The 14,825-nt window shown below is 48.7% G+C and overlaps 1 protein-coding gene across 1 annotated transcript in view; it reads right to left on the reverse strand.

The window, feature by feature from the left end:
* Positions 1-1,353: 1,353 nt before the first annotated feature.
* LOC311227096 (macoilin-1-like) overlaps positions 1,354-14,825 on the reverse strand; it is a 37,870-nt gene continuing 24,398 nt past the window's right edge. The window contains exon 11 of the mRNA XM_084312630.1: positions 1,354-3,437. Coding sequence (XP_084168756.1) covers positions 3,235-3,437 — 203 coding nt within the window. The 3' untranslated portion in view covers positions 1,354-3,234. The remainder of the gene's footprint in view (positions 3,438-14,825) is intronic.

Here is a 14,825-nt window from a genome sequence, read left to right on the forward strand (position 1 = left end):
TGGAGGAATGTTGTTGACTACCGCTGGCGATGAACTTGAATTTGGACCACTGGCTGTGGGCGTGGAGAAGAAGATGTCAATCAAAGCTGTGTGTGTGCAAGGCTGGCACGGGTCCAGGAGGCGGGGCGATGTGTCCAAGAAGAATGTCCAATGTGATCACTAATCTGCCACTACAGTAGTACTTTTTTTTATCCGATAGGATAAATGACAGTACATAATGCAACCTATACAAATGTTTTGTCATCGGACAGGTGGGATGATCCAAAGGCGCCATCTAGTGATCAATTTGGTGGAAACACCAACGCTCCCTTCAATAGCAATACTCACATCAAAGATCTGTCAAATCCAACACGATTTACAACCCCATCGGTCTGTGAAATACCAATAGAAGTAATACAACTGGTTTCAGCGGAGCATGAGACAGTGGCTAAGGAGGTAGAGCAGTTGTCGGGAGGTTCCCGGTCCGATTCCCGCTCCTCCTGGGCAGAGTGTTGAAGTGTCCTTGAGCAAGACACTTAACCCCCAATTGCTCCCAATGAGCAGGTTGGCACCTTGCATGGTTTCCTCCGCCGTCGGTGTGTGAGTGAATGGGTGAATGTGAGGAACAAAATTGTAAAGTGCTTTGGGGGAAAAAAGCGCTATATAAATGCACCATTTACAGTGGAATATGAATACGGTACATAAAAAGGCACACACACAGAGACAGTTTTCAAACGGCTTGCATTACCACCAGCAAGACTTCCTTTAATTGTGATACTCAAAGTGAGAGGACACGGCCTGTAACATCACTTTGAATAACGAAACTAAACATGGTGGAACGATGAAAATATTTTGTTTTTTTTAAAAAGCACTTTTTTTTCCTCCTTCACTTTCCACACGAACTGATAAAACAACTTCAGAACAAAATTCACAATGTCAGCGATCCACATAAATACTTCTCAAGGTAGGCGACATGAGAGCACTACGTGGGGTGCAGGGGATAGGCTACAACTTTTTCCCAACACGACACATTCACATAATTCTCCCCCCTGGCCGAAAGAATTTAAACGATAAGAGTCAGGAGAACAACGAAACGTGATAGGGAACATCGAATAGAACCGAAACCTGAAACAAATAAATAGAAATGCAAGAACACCACATTCCACCCACCACGACCTGCCTATACTGTTTTATCCATGACCACTCAAGAGCCTCGTAAACACAAAACACCAGCTGGATATGTTCTAAAAATGAGAAAACATTTCTTTCTTTCTTTTTTGTCCTCGTCAAACGCAATCACTAAACTAACTACATCAATCTAAGTGTGGATGGAGACCGAAACCGAACATCAACACTTGGCACTTTTAAGAATGGAAAAAAAAAAAAAAAAAAAAACATTCCTCAGAGTAAAATATACATTGTTGTAAACAACTAGATGCCAACTTTAGGGGCATAATAACAGACATTAATCAGATTGGTTGGTTTTTTTTTTTGGCATACCGGGATTCTGTCACTGTATATGTCATGTACCGTAACCGCTGTCATCTTCTTTCTTTAAAAGACTGATAGAGTGCGACTGATCGGTTGTTTTGCGTGATTTGAGACACTGATGTGTCGATGTACAAGGTAACCCACTGCTGCTGCGTCACAATCTGGGATTACTGGTTCAACCTTCCAATACTCGAATGTGAATGAGTGGGTTGTGAGAAACACTTGACCTTTCACAATGAAAACCGAGCGAATTACAGCTAGAGAAAGAGGGGGAGGGGGAGAGAAATAGAGAGAGAGAGGGGGGAGAGAGAAATAGAGAGAGAGAGAGAGGGGGGGGGGGGGGGAAGAGAGAGTCTTAAAGCTTTAGATCCCAGGACCGGAACGTAAACGTTTTCTATGTCAAAAAGAGAAAATTGCAAGGCACTGTGAAATTGCAAACGGGTAACAATTAGTTCCCAAGACATCATTAAATCCAGTGAATAATATGGCCTAATGCGTTCTAATTTGGTCCAGAAGGAGTGTTTTTCGCAGCAAATGGGTGAAATTCCTAAAGATTTTTGGCAGTGCCAGGTTTAAAATCTATGACAATCGTATTTTGAGGACTTAATCTGCTTTGAAACACTTCATGACAATCTGGGAGTCTTGGATTTCATTATTCCAGCATTGAAAGAGTTAAATGTGGGGGGGGGGCTGTATTGGGTATGGCTGACCCCACGTATGATAATATCATGACATTGTAGCAGTGTGTTCAAAACTGAGGAACAAATGTCTATATTTCCAACATCACTATTTCAGAAGAAAAAAGAAATGTACATTGTCATAAATGAACTGAAAAGTGCTCATTACGAAACAAACAATCACTGGTTTTAAATGATGCCGATATCAAAACATGAAAAGTTACTGTTACATTCAACTAACTCTCAGAGGGTTGTTACTTTACACGGGCTTCTCAAATTCCTCCGGACAGAGAAAAAAAATATGTAAAGAAAGACTGAAAGATTATGATATTTAAAATGAAAACCTGGTTACTGATATGATATGAAGAGAGAGATAGAGAGGGAGAGATTGACAGAGAAAGAGAGAGTGCGAGAGAGAAGTGGCAATGAGAGAGAGAGAGAAAGTGTACGAGAGAAGGGAGGGAGAAATGGCAATGAGAGAGAGGAGGAGAGAGGCAGAGAGAGGGGGGAGAGGGAGGAGAGGGGGAAAGAGAGAGGGGGGAGAGCTTGAGAGATAGGGGGGGAGAGGGGGAAGAGAGAGCGCGACAGAAGGGAGGGAGGAGAAGTGGCAATGAGTGAGAGAGGGAGAGTGGGGGGGGGGGGTGAAAGGGAGAGAGAAAGAGAGAAGTAGCAATGAGAGAGAGAAAAAAAACCTGACAATAAGCAACGTATGTCATCTGCTGACATTGTGCCTACAAACTGTCCCTTTACCTCCAAACAGACCACACTGTCTAATGGCTACATCCATAAACAGAAACAACTAAAAAAGGAAAGTCCTTATTGTACCCAGCCCCCAAAAAAAATCAGCTTCCCAACGCCTGAAGGAACCATAGAAATCTGAATGGAGTGTGAGTGAGTGAGTGTGTGTTTGTGTGTGTATGTCTGTTTGTGTGTGTGAAGGGGTCTCTTGTGCGGTACGTTACAGTGCAAACACTTCTTCAGGGGGCCGGTACATTAAAAAACAACTGAAGCGTGACCGATAGTTTAAAAAAAAAAAATCCCATCCATCTCGAGGGATCTGCAGTTTTCTTTTTTTTTAATGCCAGAGTCACTTCTTGAGCGGCTGGTAAACTGAGGCGTTGGGGTCCAGGGAAGAGGGACTGGTGTCCATGAACTTGGAGGAGTAGTGTGGGGCGACGGGGCTGTGGCCGCTGCCATCGGAGGAGTAGGACAGGCTGGGCATCACCGCCATCACCTCTGCGATCTTCTGCTTCAGGTCGGCGATCTCCTGCTCCCTCTGGTGGATCTGGCCTGGATGAGAGGGATGAGAGGGACGAGAGGGATAGTCAAGTCAAGTTTTATTTGTCACGGCATACAAGTATACAATGAAATGCGGGGGGTCTTGCCCGCAACGATGTGCATAATACAATAGTAATATATAATAAGAATCCAATAGAACAACATTGTGCAATAAAACAAGTAAACAAAGTAGGGCATATCGGTATATGTACATGAGTTATTTACAGAGCATGGTAGGACATGCTAGGTCCTGTGGTAGTACAATACACTGTTAGCTACGGATGAGGCACTGGGTCTTTATGTACACTGTTATACAATGCTATATTATACAATCTCAAGTTATACTATACTATTGTTAAAGTGACCATAAGTGTGAGCGTGTGCAGCATGAGTGTGTGTGTGCTCATGTTAAAGTGGCTGCTAGTGTGTGAGCGTGTACTGTGTTGTATGTGTGCTCATGTGTGCTTGTGTGTGGAGAGTTCAGTGTTCAAGGCTCTGATGGCCTGGGGGAAGAAGCTGAGCCGAAGTCTCTGTCCTAGTTGCTGGTGTTCGCAGGCGTTTGCCTGACCGCAGCAGCATGAACAGGCTGTTGTTGGGGTGGTGAGGGTCTTTCATTATTCTGCAGGCTCTGGACTTGCACCTCTTGTTGTATAGGACCTGCAGGGGTGGTAGTGCAATACTGAGCGCACCACTCTCTGTAGGGCCTTCTTGTCCTGTGCCGTGCTGTTTCCATACCAGGCAGTGATGTTTCCAATCAAGATGCTCTCTACAGCTCCGGAGTATCTTCCCAGAACTTCCTTAACTGTCTCAGGTGGTAGAGGCGCTGCTTCGCCTTTTTTACGACTGAGTCTATGTGTGTTGTCCATGTCAGATCCTCTGAGATGTAGACCCCCAGGTACTTGAAGCTGCTCACCCTGTCCACGGTATCCCCGTTTATCCACAGTGGTGTGTGTGTCTCCTGCTGTCTCCTCCTAAAATCCACGATCAGCTCCTTGGTTTTACCAATGTTCAGGAGCAGGCTGTTGTCCTGGCACCAGCGTTCCAGTACCTCAACCTCCTCCCGGTAGGCCTTCTCGTCGTTGTCCGAGATCAGCCCCACCACCACTGTGTCGTCCGCAAACTTCACTAGAGTTGGAGCTGAACTTGGCCACACAGTCATGTGTGTATAGTGAGTACAGCAGGGGGCTCAGAACACAGCCCTGGGGGGACCCGATGCTCAGGGTGATGGTGTTGGAGGCAGCGTTTCCGTTAGCCGGTAATTACCGGTATTTGACCGGCAAAATATGTTGAAGTCCGAATATTTAAATCTCTCCGGTCATAATGTCCGGTGAAAATAATTTCTCTAAGCACAATTTTATTATTTGAATTGTATTAAAATAGGCTAAAATTAAATAGCCTATGCGATGAACGAAACAATCATTACATGTTGCTTCACTCTGATAAAGCGCGGATGGCGCCGCTCGGATGTGAATCTTTTTTTCTTTCTTTTTTTGAGCCTGTCTGGCCACCATAACGACAAACAGGTATACGAGCGAGAGAGAGAGATGGCCAAAACAAGCTAAGCTTAACAAATATTTCATGAAACCAAGCACAAGCAGGTCTAATAATAATGACAACGAAGATGAGTCTTCTGAACTTGAAGTCACAGAGACCGCTGATGCCGTGGTGAAAGAAAACAGAAACAGAAATGTCGAGCGTTCAGGCCCGAGTGGAAAGTTTAATTCTCCTGGCTGAGGTGCGACATTATATCCACATTTTCCAGTTCACTGATCCAGCCAGGGTTACCACAGTTCATTCTGGAACCTCAGATCCCCGCTGATCATGGAGTTCTACAGTATCGCGTTGGATCCATACACGTATCGATTTTTTCGAATGGTGATCAGGAATTGGAATATACCAGTTGTGTTACAAAGGATCAGATTAAACCGAATATATATATTTATTGATTGATATATATTGCATAGTATTTGTATATCGTTTGATATCCCTTGTATATTCCTTGTACATATACACGGAATATCCCTTTAGCCTAGTGCAGACCATGGTATTTCATTCTCCTATTGGACAGCGGTCCACAGGCGCCGGGGCCGTGCCTCCAGAGTCAGGTTCAAGGCCACCGTCAAGACATGTCTGTGCATGCCCGGCCTTGCCTAGGGATACGAGACAGAAATGAGGTTGGCACTAGATTGTTCGCCGTGCATATAAATATGGCGCAGGTGAATACAGAAGTAGAGTTACCCAATAAGTTGAAGCCTCACCCACGATACTCCGTGCGGTGAAGTATGGCCTGTTTGGCCCCAAAATAGAGCATTGAGACCGCGTGCGAATTAATAACTGAATTGTCAGAGTTTGGCGCTATACCGTCGAGTGCGACATATTTCTATTAAGTCAGTAATAGTCTATTTGTTTATAGTGTATCGTGCGGCTAAAGTTCTACAGTGACCAGCATCACCAACGCTTCCTCGTACCAGCTAGAGTGCTTATCCAGGCTGGGCTGCTTTCATGGCGCTTTCACCCGAGGAGATCTAGACGAGAACCGTGTGGACATGTACACTGGATTAATCTACCCGACGACTACATAGCCCTTTGCGGCTGGATTATATTTGTTTTGGTCCTGTGATTTATGGAGCGAAGAATCGCCGACGCCTACACGTGTGGGATTTACCCTGTGAGGAGCCAAGTCGAGTCCGCGCCTCAGAGAGCCTGAGGCCGGCTAGCTTTCTTCACTGTGGAGCTACAGTCTACGGAGAACAGCTGTATTCGTCTGTGGATCAAGAGACTATTGCACCGTCTCCTGTACTTGGAGTCTCCTTAGTCATCGTTGACCAGACTCTCTACTACCGACAGATCCTCTACCCCTGCTGGCTTACAACCGGGGGGACCCTTCCAGTATCTCCCGCTATATATTACTAGTGTACCATAGATATAATTCCCTAAGATTCAGGTTGTATAATTACCTCCTGCGTAACCAGAGAATGGACATTCATTATTGATTTGCCTACGCACATTCCTTTGCCTTATAAGCGCATCCAAAGTAAAATACAGAGAAGTATATTATGTACCTTTTGCTGCAATAAATACTTAATTACCATTTGGTGTGGAACCGATTCATTGTGGGAAGTGTTCATCATATTTATATATCATGTACTGTATGGCCAGTAATTAAAGTACATAAAGCGGTAGTGGTTTAATGATACCATACTTATCAATACAGTCAGGGAATTGTACCCCTCAGTTACAAGTTGGATACCATCTGATGTCAGGTAAGGACTCTATGTTATCAGTGTTAGGATAATCAGAGTAAGTTTGATGAAGTTATAAGCTGTTTTGTGAAATGTCTTCTTTCGGTTTCACTGTAAAAGTCCGAGAGGAAATCAACGGGGCGATTATCCGCGCGCGGCCGTAATGTGCTTGCGTGCACGTATAATATTGATCATCTAGCGTTTATTTGAAAACGATTCATAAAAAGGCCGACGAATATCAACGTTGTGGAATATTCCACTAAAAGACAATTTTCATAGAATGCTCCAGAATGAGCTGTTTTTTATCTGAAAACGGGGGCTTTTCTAAATGCTCTGAAACGGAAACGACGCGATAAACAGCCTTGACAGCACTGACTGGAAAATAGTCTTTGATAATGCGATGGGCAGATTAGACACATAGCCATAATTTAAAACATAGATTAGGCGATATTAACGTTAACATTGGCGCCGATGGTGGCATTCAGCCGGTAAAAAGGAAAACCAGGCTGACCGGAATTTCTCGAATATGTCCGGGGATAGAAATCTTGCAGGACACCCAGACCGGCACGAATATGTTTTTTTTTTTTTTTTTTGGTCTTTTTCCCCCTCCATTTTCCTCCGATTTTCTCCCATCCCAATGTTAGTCGTATGCCAATTCCCAGTCCCTTCCTGGTCGCTGCGCTTTACCCCCCACAGTCAGATCATTTGGGAGAGTGGAGGCTACCACGTGCTTCCTCCGACACACGTCCAGCCAATCACCGCTTCTTTTCACCTGGCAGCGTGGATTCTCCTTGAGAGGGCGTAGCGTGTGGGAGGACCACACTATCCCCCTCACGTCCAATCCGCGCTTAGCAGGCGCCCCGACCGAACTGTAGGTGTTGTGAAGGGCCAGATTAAACCGAATATATATATTTATTTATATATATATATTTAATTGTATTTGTATATTCTCTAATATTCCCTGATATCCCTTGTATATTCCTTGTACAATATGCATTGAATATCCATTCTAGCCTACTGAACATCCCATAATAGTCTCCATTCTACTATTGGTCGAGACCTTGGTGCCAGGCTGCCATACCCCTCAGACCCAGTTCAAACGTACCGCTCCACATGTACGAACAAGTCCTAGTTCCGCGTAGGAATCTGGCTACCGCACCACTAATGGGACTATTTGTTCATAGTGCGTATATATACTGCGCTACTAAAGTAGGACTTCCTTTTCAGTCCAGTTTCTTACCCTCCAATAGAGTCACAGACGTAAAGCCTCCCCGCGACGCCACGTGTGGGAGTAAGGCCAAGTTCGCCTACCATCGGTATTGAGACATCGTGTATATTAATATTTGAATAGTCATATTTGGCACTATATCGTCGAGTTGGACGTAGTCTATTAAGCTAATAATAGTCTGTTAATATATAGTGCTTCGTGCGGTGAGAATACTACCGTAGTCAGTACCCCATCGTTTCGGGCAGAGAACTGGCTGCTTACCCAGGGTGGTTTACCCCACGTGAAGCTGCACCCGAGGAGCCCCAGAGCCGACGAGCGAGTGGACCTGTATACCGGATTATTCTACCGACGACAGCCCGCCTTCCCAGGCACGGATTATGCTTTGTATACTTTGATTATTCCATGGATAAAGACCCCCGACACTGCCGTGTGTTGGAACCCCCCCCCCTGGAGAGGACGCAAGGTGAGGAGACGCTCTGCAAGACGAGGTCGCTTCACGTCTCTCCCCCGTGGACCGGAGGAAGCCGGCCCACAAAGAGTCCACCTGCTTTCATCTGTGGTCCAAGGATCGCCGGCGCATTGAACGGCACTACAGTGGGTTCACCTGGGATACCCTTGGCCGGATGAGGCAGCCGGATTCTACCCCCCCCCCCTCCTACTCCTGTCGGCTTACAAGCGACCGGATTAACCCCCTCTAGTGTATCCAGTATATAATCATTAAAGTATCATTGCTGTTATTCCTTAAACTATTCCAGGTCGTATATGTACCACCTGCGCCTTTAGAGATTGGACATTCTCTATTGATATACCGACGAATACTCTTGCCATAAAAGTGCATACTAATTTCCATTCATAAATGTGATTGATTTGATTAAGTGCTTGCTCTACACACCATCGCTGTGTAGAAATAAAGACCTATTTCTAATTCGTACATTTGTGTTGGATCCGTTTCATCTACGTGACAGTGTTCATCATAATATATTTATGCCGTGTACTGGGTGGCCGAATATTAAGTACAAAGGTAGTGGTAGTAAGTATCATATCTAGTAATACAGTCAGGGAATTGTACCCCTCAGTTACAATTGGTCCTTCGAGCCGGAGGGTAATCAGTGTAATATTAATATAGTGTTATTAATATTGAAATGGCCTATGATGAACACTCCACGAAACGATCCTCCTAACCAACGCCCGCAGCGCGAACGACGGCTCCTTCAGTACTTAGAGGCCTACGCTGTCAGTCAACAACCTAGTCTTCTACTAACAGTAAACGCGGTAAAACTAGAAAGTAAAAGTATGTCTAACCCCAACGCCCAGACTACCCCGACCATAGAGGCCCCTACGGGCTCTAATGTAACTGACCAAGTTCACGGTGGGGACCAGTGGGAACCAGACATGACTTCACACCCCGCCAGTACTGAAGAAGTAGTCCCCGATGAGTCCCGGGAGGAATACAACGCTACCGAGAGAGAACTCGGCACGGAAGAAGACGGGGAGAGCACCGTGGAGATAGAGCTCCAAGGCTCCGCAAGGAGTACCCCGAGGGAAGGCTCCCCTATACAACCGCCTTCTCCCAGCGAGGCAGAGAGGACCCTACAGCAGGCCTTCCTCATCAGCCTGAACGCCGCTGCTGAACGCGACCGACTGCAGATCCAGCAGCGAAGCGAACACGAGCAGACACGTCTAGAAATAAGACGCATTCAGATGGAAGAGAATGTGGCCCGAGAACGAGCCGGTGCTCAACGGGACGCAGCGCGCAACAGACAGCAGTCGCAACTAATAGAACAGCTGATCAGACGGACAACACCCTCTCCCTCCGCCAGAGGCTCCAGGAACTCGTCTAGACACACCTCCAGGGCGGCATCCCCTAGCCGAGTAAACAACCCTGAACTTGACCAACAGACGAGGTCTATACCCCCCACAGACCACCTCCCCCCACCGGTCCAAGAGAGACCTAGCAACCGGGAAGGAGCAGCATATCCTGTGGAGAGGCTAAACCAGAGACTACAAGCACTGGATGACCTAACTGAAGACGAAGAGGAAGAGGAGGAGAACCACGCCCGAAGACAGCACAGTACTCTACCGGACCAGGAGGTCCGGTACAGCCCAGGCTATACTCCAGCGGAGCTGCGCTACAGACCCCCGACTCTATACACGGGTGAGCACGACGCACGACCCGCACCGAGGAACAGCACCTGGACAAGCGGGCCATGGTACACTGCCGGTACCAGCCCATACCAAGGAGCGGGAGGAGACTCGCCTAGGAGGCCTCTCCCCCAACGCTCGCCGATGTATCCACAGTCAGCGTCATACATTGGCACGCCTATGGTACCCGACTTCACCCAAGAGAACCGGGCCCAGTATACAGAACTCCGCATGTGTCTGGAGACCATGTTGGTGGATGTATTGGATGAACGCCACAAATACACCATCCTACTGAAGCACTTAAAGGTACCCCGCGCACATAATATAGCGCTCGCCTACGCGACTTCCACCACCCCATACACAGCAGCGCTGGTAGCATTGGACCAGAGGTATGGGCGCATATGGGATTACGTGATCCAGGAGATCCGACACATCGACCGCTTACCCCCAGCAATAGACAATCGAGCACTGGACGACCTGTCCATCAGAGTGCAGTCCCTGGTAGGGATGTTGGGAGCGCAAAGAGAGAAGGGGAGGCATGAACTTTACGCCAACTCAAATGTGGAAAGGATTCTGGAGAAGCTGCCGCCCGCTCGTCAGGAGCGCTTTAGGCGGCAGAGGGACCACAGAGACCCGAATGGCCCCGAACCGAACCTCCTCGATCTAGCAGACTTCCTGGCGAGAGAAGTCAGCAGCCTACGGCTAGATACATTCGGACGGAGCACCCCTGGCTCCAGAGAAGGAACCAGACGACTAAATGATGGAAGAAGATCGGTGACTGTGATGCACCAATCGGAGTCAGTACCGAGCAGCAGGAGCCACAGTACCCCCTCCAGAACGGAGAAGTGGAAGATAGTGTGCCCCTACTGTGAGAAAGAACACTGGCTAGCGCAATGTGACTCCTTCCCCAAGCTGAACGCGGAGGAAGCCAGTCAATGGATAAAGTCCAACAAGCGCTGCTTTCGCTGTGCGCGCTCACACAGGGCAGCCGAATGCCGCTTAAAGAAAAGGTGCACCAAGTGCGATGGAGCCCATCTGGACATACTTCACGACAGTAACAGACGGCGCCCTTCACCCGCACCATCCAGCCGCAAAGCGAGCGTCATGTACATCGATCCCGCCAGCAGCAGTGGAGCCCGAGTACTCCTAAAAGTAGTGCGTGTGACACTAAGCTACCAGAATAAAGTCCTGGACACTTACGCCGTCCTCGATGACGGGTCAGAGAAGACCCTGCTGCTCGCCTCCGCTGCGGCCCAGCTAGGGCTGCGGGGAAGCGAAACCCAAATGACAATTCGGACAATAAGACGAGATTTGAAGACGATAAAGGGCGAGAATGTCTCATTCTCTATCGCAGCAAGCGGCCAGCCTGAGCGACGGTACCAGATTACAGACGCTTTCACCAGCCAAGAAATAGGACTGTCGCGGTACACATACCCCGTCGCCAAGCTGATGGAGAAATATGTACATCTGCGCAAGTTACCGATCCCGCTCATAGACAATGCTATGCCGACCCTGTTGATAGGCTCCGACCATGCAGACCTCATTGTCCCGATAGACCGGGTTCATACCGGACCCCGAGGCTGTCCTGCAGCAGTCGAGACCCGTTTGGGATGGACTCTCCAAGGCCCGCTCGCCAAATCTCTCAACCGAAGTACAGCCACTAGATGTCTCCACTCCCGAGTCACAGAGGGAGAAACCGCACTCCTGCAACACGTAGAGCGGCTATGGACCTTGGAACAAATGCCCTTTAAGAACGGAAAGAAAGACATTCGCTCTAAAGATGACATTTACGCCATTCACCTCCTCGAGACAGGGACCAAGAGAGTCCCGGTCAACGGCGTGTTGAGATACGCCACGCCACTCCTGCGGCGAGAAGGAATGCCTACTTTCCACGCCAAGACAGACGCCACAGAACGGTACCTGCTGAACACGGAGCGGCGCCTAGCCAAGAACCCCGCCCAAGAGAGTGTATACCGCGCTGAGATTGAGAAGCTCATCACAGCGGGACACGTCACAAAGATGGACATTAAAGAGGCTGACCAGACCACTGAATCGTGGTACGTGCCCCACCACAAGGTCCATCACAACGGTAAAGACCGCATAGTATTTAACTGCAGCTACCAGATCGGATCCCAAAATCTGAATAAAGAGTTACTGCCCGGTCCCACACTCGGCCCCTCCCTACTCGGCGTTCTACTCCGCTTCCGCCAGGAAAAGGTGGCCATCAGCGGGGACATTAAAGGAATGTTCCTGCAGGTGAGATTAGTAGAGGCGGACAAGCCCCTGTTACGGTTCCTATGGAGAGAGAAGCCAGGAGATGAGCACCCAGCCATCTACCAATGGGAAGTCCTCCCCTTCGGAACGACGTGCAGCCCCTGCTGTGCTACATTTGCACTACAGAAACATGTAGCGGAGGACCCAGCAGCGGACGAAGAGGTCCGACACAGCGTAAAGAACAGCTTCTACGTAGACAACTGTCTACAAAGCCTTTCAACCCAGGAAGAAGCCGAGGCTCTCCTGATTAAACTCCGCGCCTCATTGATCAAAGGCGGCTTTGATCTCAGGCAGTGGGCCAGCAGCGATCCGCAAGTACTGCGCAGCCTCTCCTCCGAGGACAAGGCAGCCAGCAGCGAGACCTGGATGGCTACAATCCCGGGAGAAGCCCAGGAGATGACCCTGGGATTGGTGTGGCGATTCAAAACAGATTCGCTTCACTACAGACACAAGCCCCTGACTACGGAGCAGGGAAGGCCGGCGGCGGCGCCGACCACCAGACGGAGTGTGTACACAACACTCGCCCGACAATATGACCCGCTAGGATGTATTCTACCGTACACCACCAGGGCAAAAATGATTGTACGAGCATTGTGGGACAAGGACCAGGGCTGGGACGACCCCATTCCCGCACACCTTGCATCCACCTGGAGAAAGTGGGAGATGGAGCTCCACTCACTCCCAGGCGTTAATATGCGCCGAAGCTACTTCCCAACCACGGTGAGGCCAGAGACATGTAAAATGGACTTACACGTCTTCAGTGACGCCTCAGAGGTCGCATACGGATCAGTAGCCTACTTGCGGGCCCAAGACCAGGGGGGAGAGATCTACACAGCATTTGTCCTCGCCCGCTCGAGAATAGCCCCACGCAAGCAACAATCTATCCCACGTCTAGAGCTCTGCGCAGCCCTAGCCGGAGCGCACCTAGCCACGCTCATCCAACGTGAGCTCACCATACCGGTGTCTAGAACAATCCTGTGGTCAGATTCCACGACGGTACTCGCCTGGATCAAATCGGACTCATGCAAGTACAAAGTCTTCGTGGGAGTCAGAGTCACCGAGATTCAAGACTTAACCGAAGAGTTAACCGGAGAAACAGAGTGGCGCTACGTTGATACAAAACAGAACCCAGCTGACGTCATCACCCGGGGGATGCCCCTGGATGACCTCACCCGTCGCAATGTCTACAGTGACGGCCCCGCATTCCTAAGACTCCCGGAAGGACAGTGGCCCATGCCTATCCCGAGGGAAGCAAGTCCAGAGGAGGTGGAAAATAAGAAGTCTGTGTTCTGTGGATTGAGCACCGTAGCCTCCACCGACCCTAACATAGACGATTGCACGTCCATAGAGAGTGCACAACAAAGAACATTCCTGCGGTACCACCCGGAGTGCAAGTCCCCCGCCGATATGTCAGCAGCTAACTACGAGGAAGCAGAATTGCTTCTACTGCAGCGAGCCCAGAGAGACTCGTTCCCCGATGAATTGGCCTGTCTACAGGGAGGAAAGCCCGTCCCATCCGACAGCAGATTCATTCATCTGGCCCCCGAGAGCGACGCTCATACCCTCATCAGAGTGGGTGGTCGCCTACGCAGAGCCCCCAATCTACCGGATGACATTAAATACCCGATCGTATTGAACAGCCGACACAAGGTCACAGAGCTGATTATAAAGAAATACGATGAGGATGTACATCACGCAGGAGCAGAAAGAGTCTTCGCGGAGATCGAGGGAGTACTTAACTCGAAGCCCCTCGGATATGTCTCCAGTGATGTGGCGGATATCGACCCAGTTACCCCCAACACACTCCTGATGGGGCGGCTAGATCCTGCATTACCCCAGACAATGTACCGGCCTGAAGAAGCGAACGGCCGACGAATGTGGAGGTACAGCCAAGTATTAGCCGACAAGTTTTGGAACAGTTTCCTACTGCACTACCTACCGTCTCTACAGACCCGCCAGAAGTGGGTAAAGGAGAGAGACAATTTGACAGAAGGAACAGTCGTCATGATTATTGATCAATCACTGCCCAGAGCTATGTGGCCGGCCGGCCGCGTAAGCAAAGTGATCACCGGTGCCGACGGCAAGGTCCGAGCAGCTGAAGTGCTTGTCCAGGGTCGCACTTACACCCGTCCCGTGGCGAGGCTCATAGAACTGCCTCGACTCCCAGACACAATCGATGATGACCATGACCCTACAACCCTATGACTTTGTGAAGTTGACTGACCCCTACAGCAAACCCTTATGTGTAAATAGACAACGCGATTAATCTGTCTCTGTTTAACTGATTAGGTCTGGGACCTATTCAGGGGGTGGCTGTTGTGAAGGGCCAGATTAAACCGAATATATATATTTATTTATATATATATATTTAATTGTATTTGTATATTCTCTAATATTCCCTGATATCCCTTGTATATTCCTTGTACAATATGCATTGAATATCCATTCTAGCCTACTGAACATCCCATAATAGTCTCCATTCTACTATTGGTCGAGACCTTGGTGCCAGGCTGC

The sequence above is a fragment of the Notolepis coatsorum genome (genome assembly GCF_963971535.1).
Source record: "Notolepis coatsorum genome assembly, chromosome: 4".
Lineage (NCBI taxonomy): Eukaryota > Metazoa > Chordata > Actinopteri > Aulopiformes > Paralepididae > Notolepis > Notolepis coatsorum.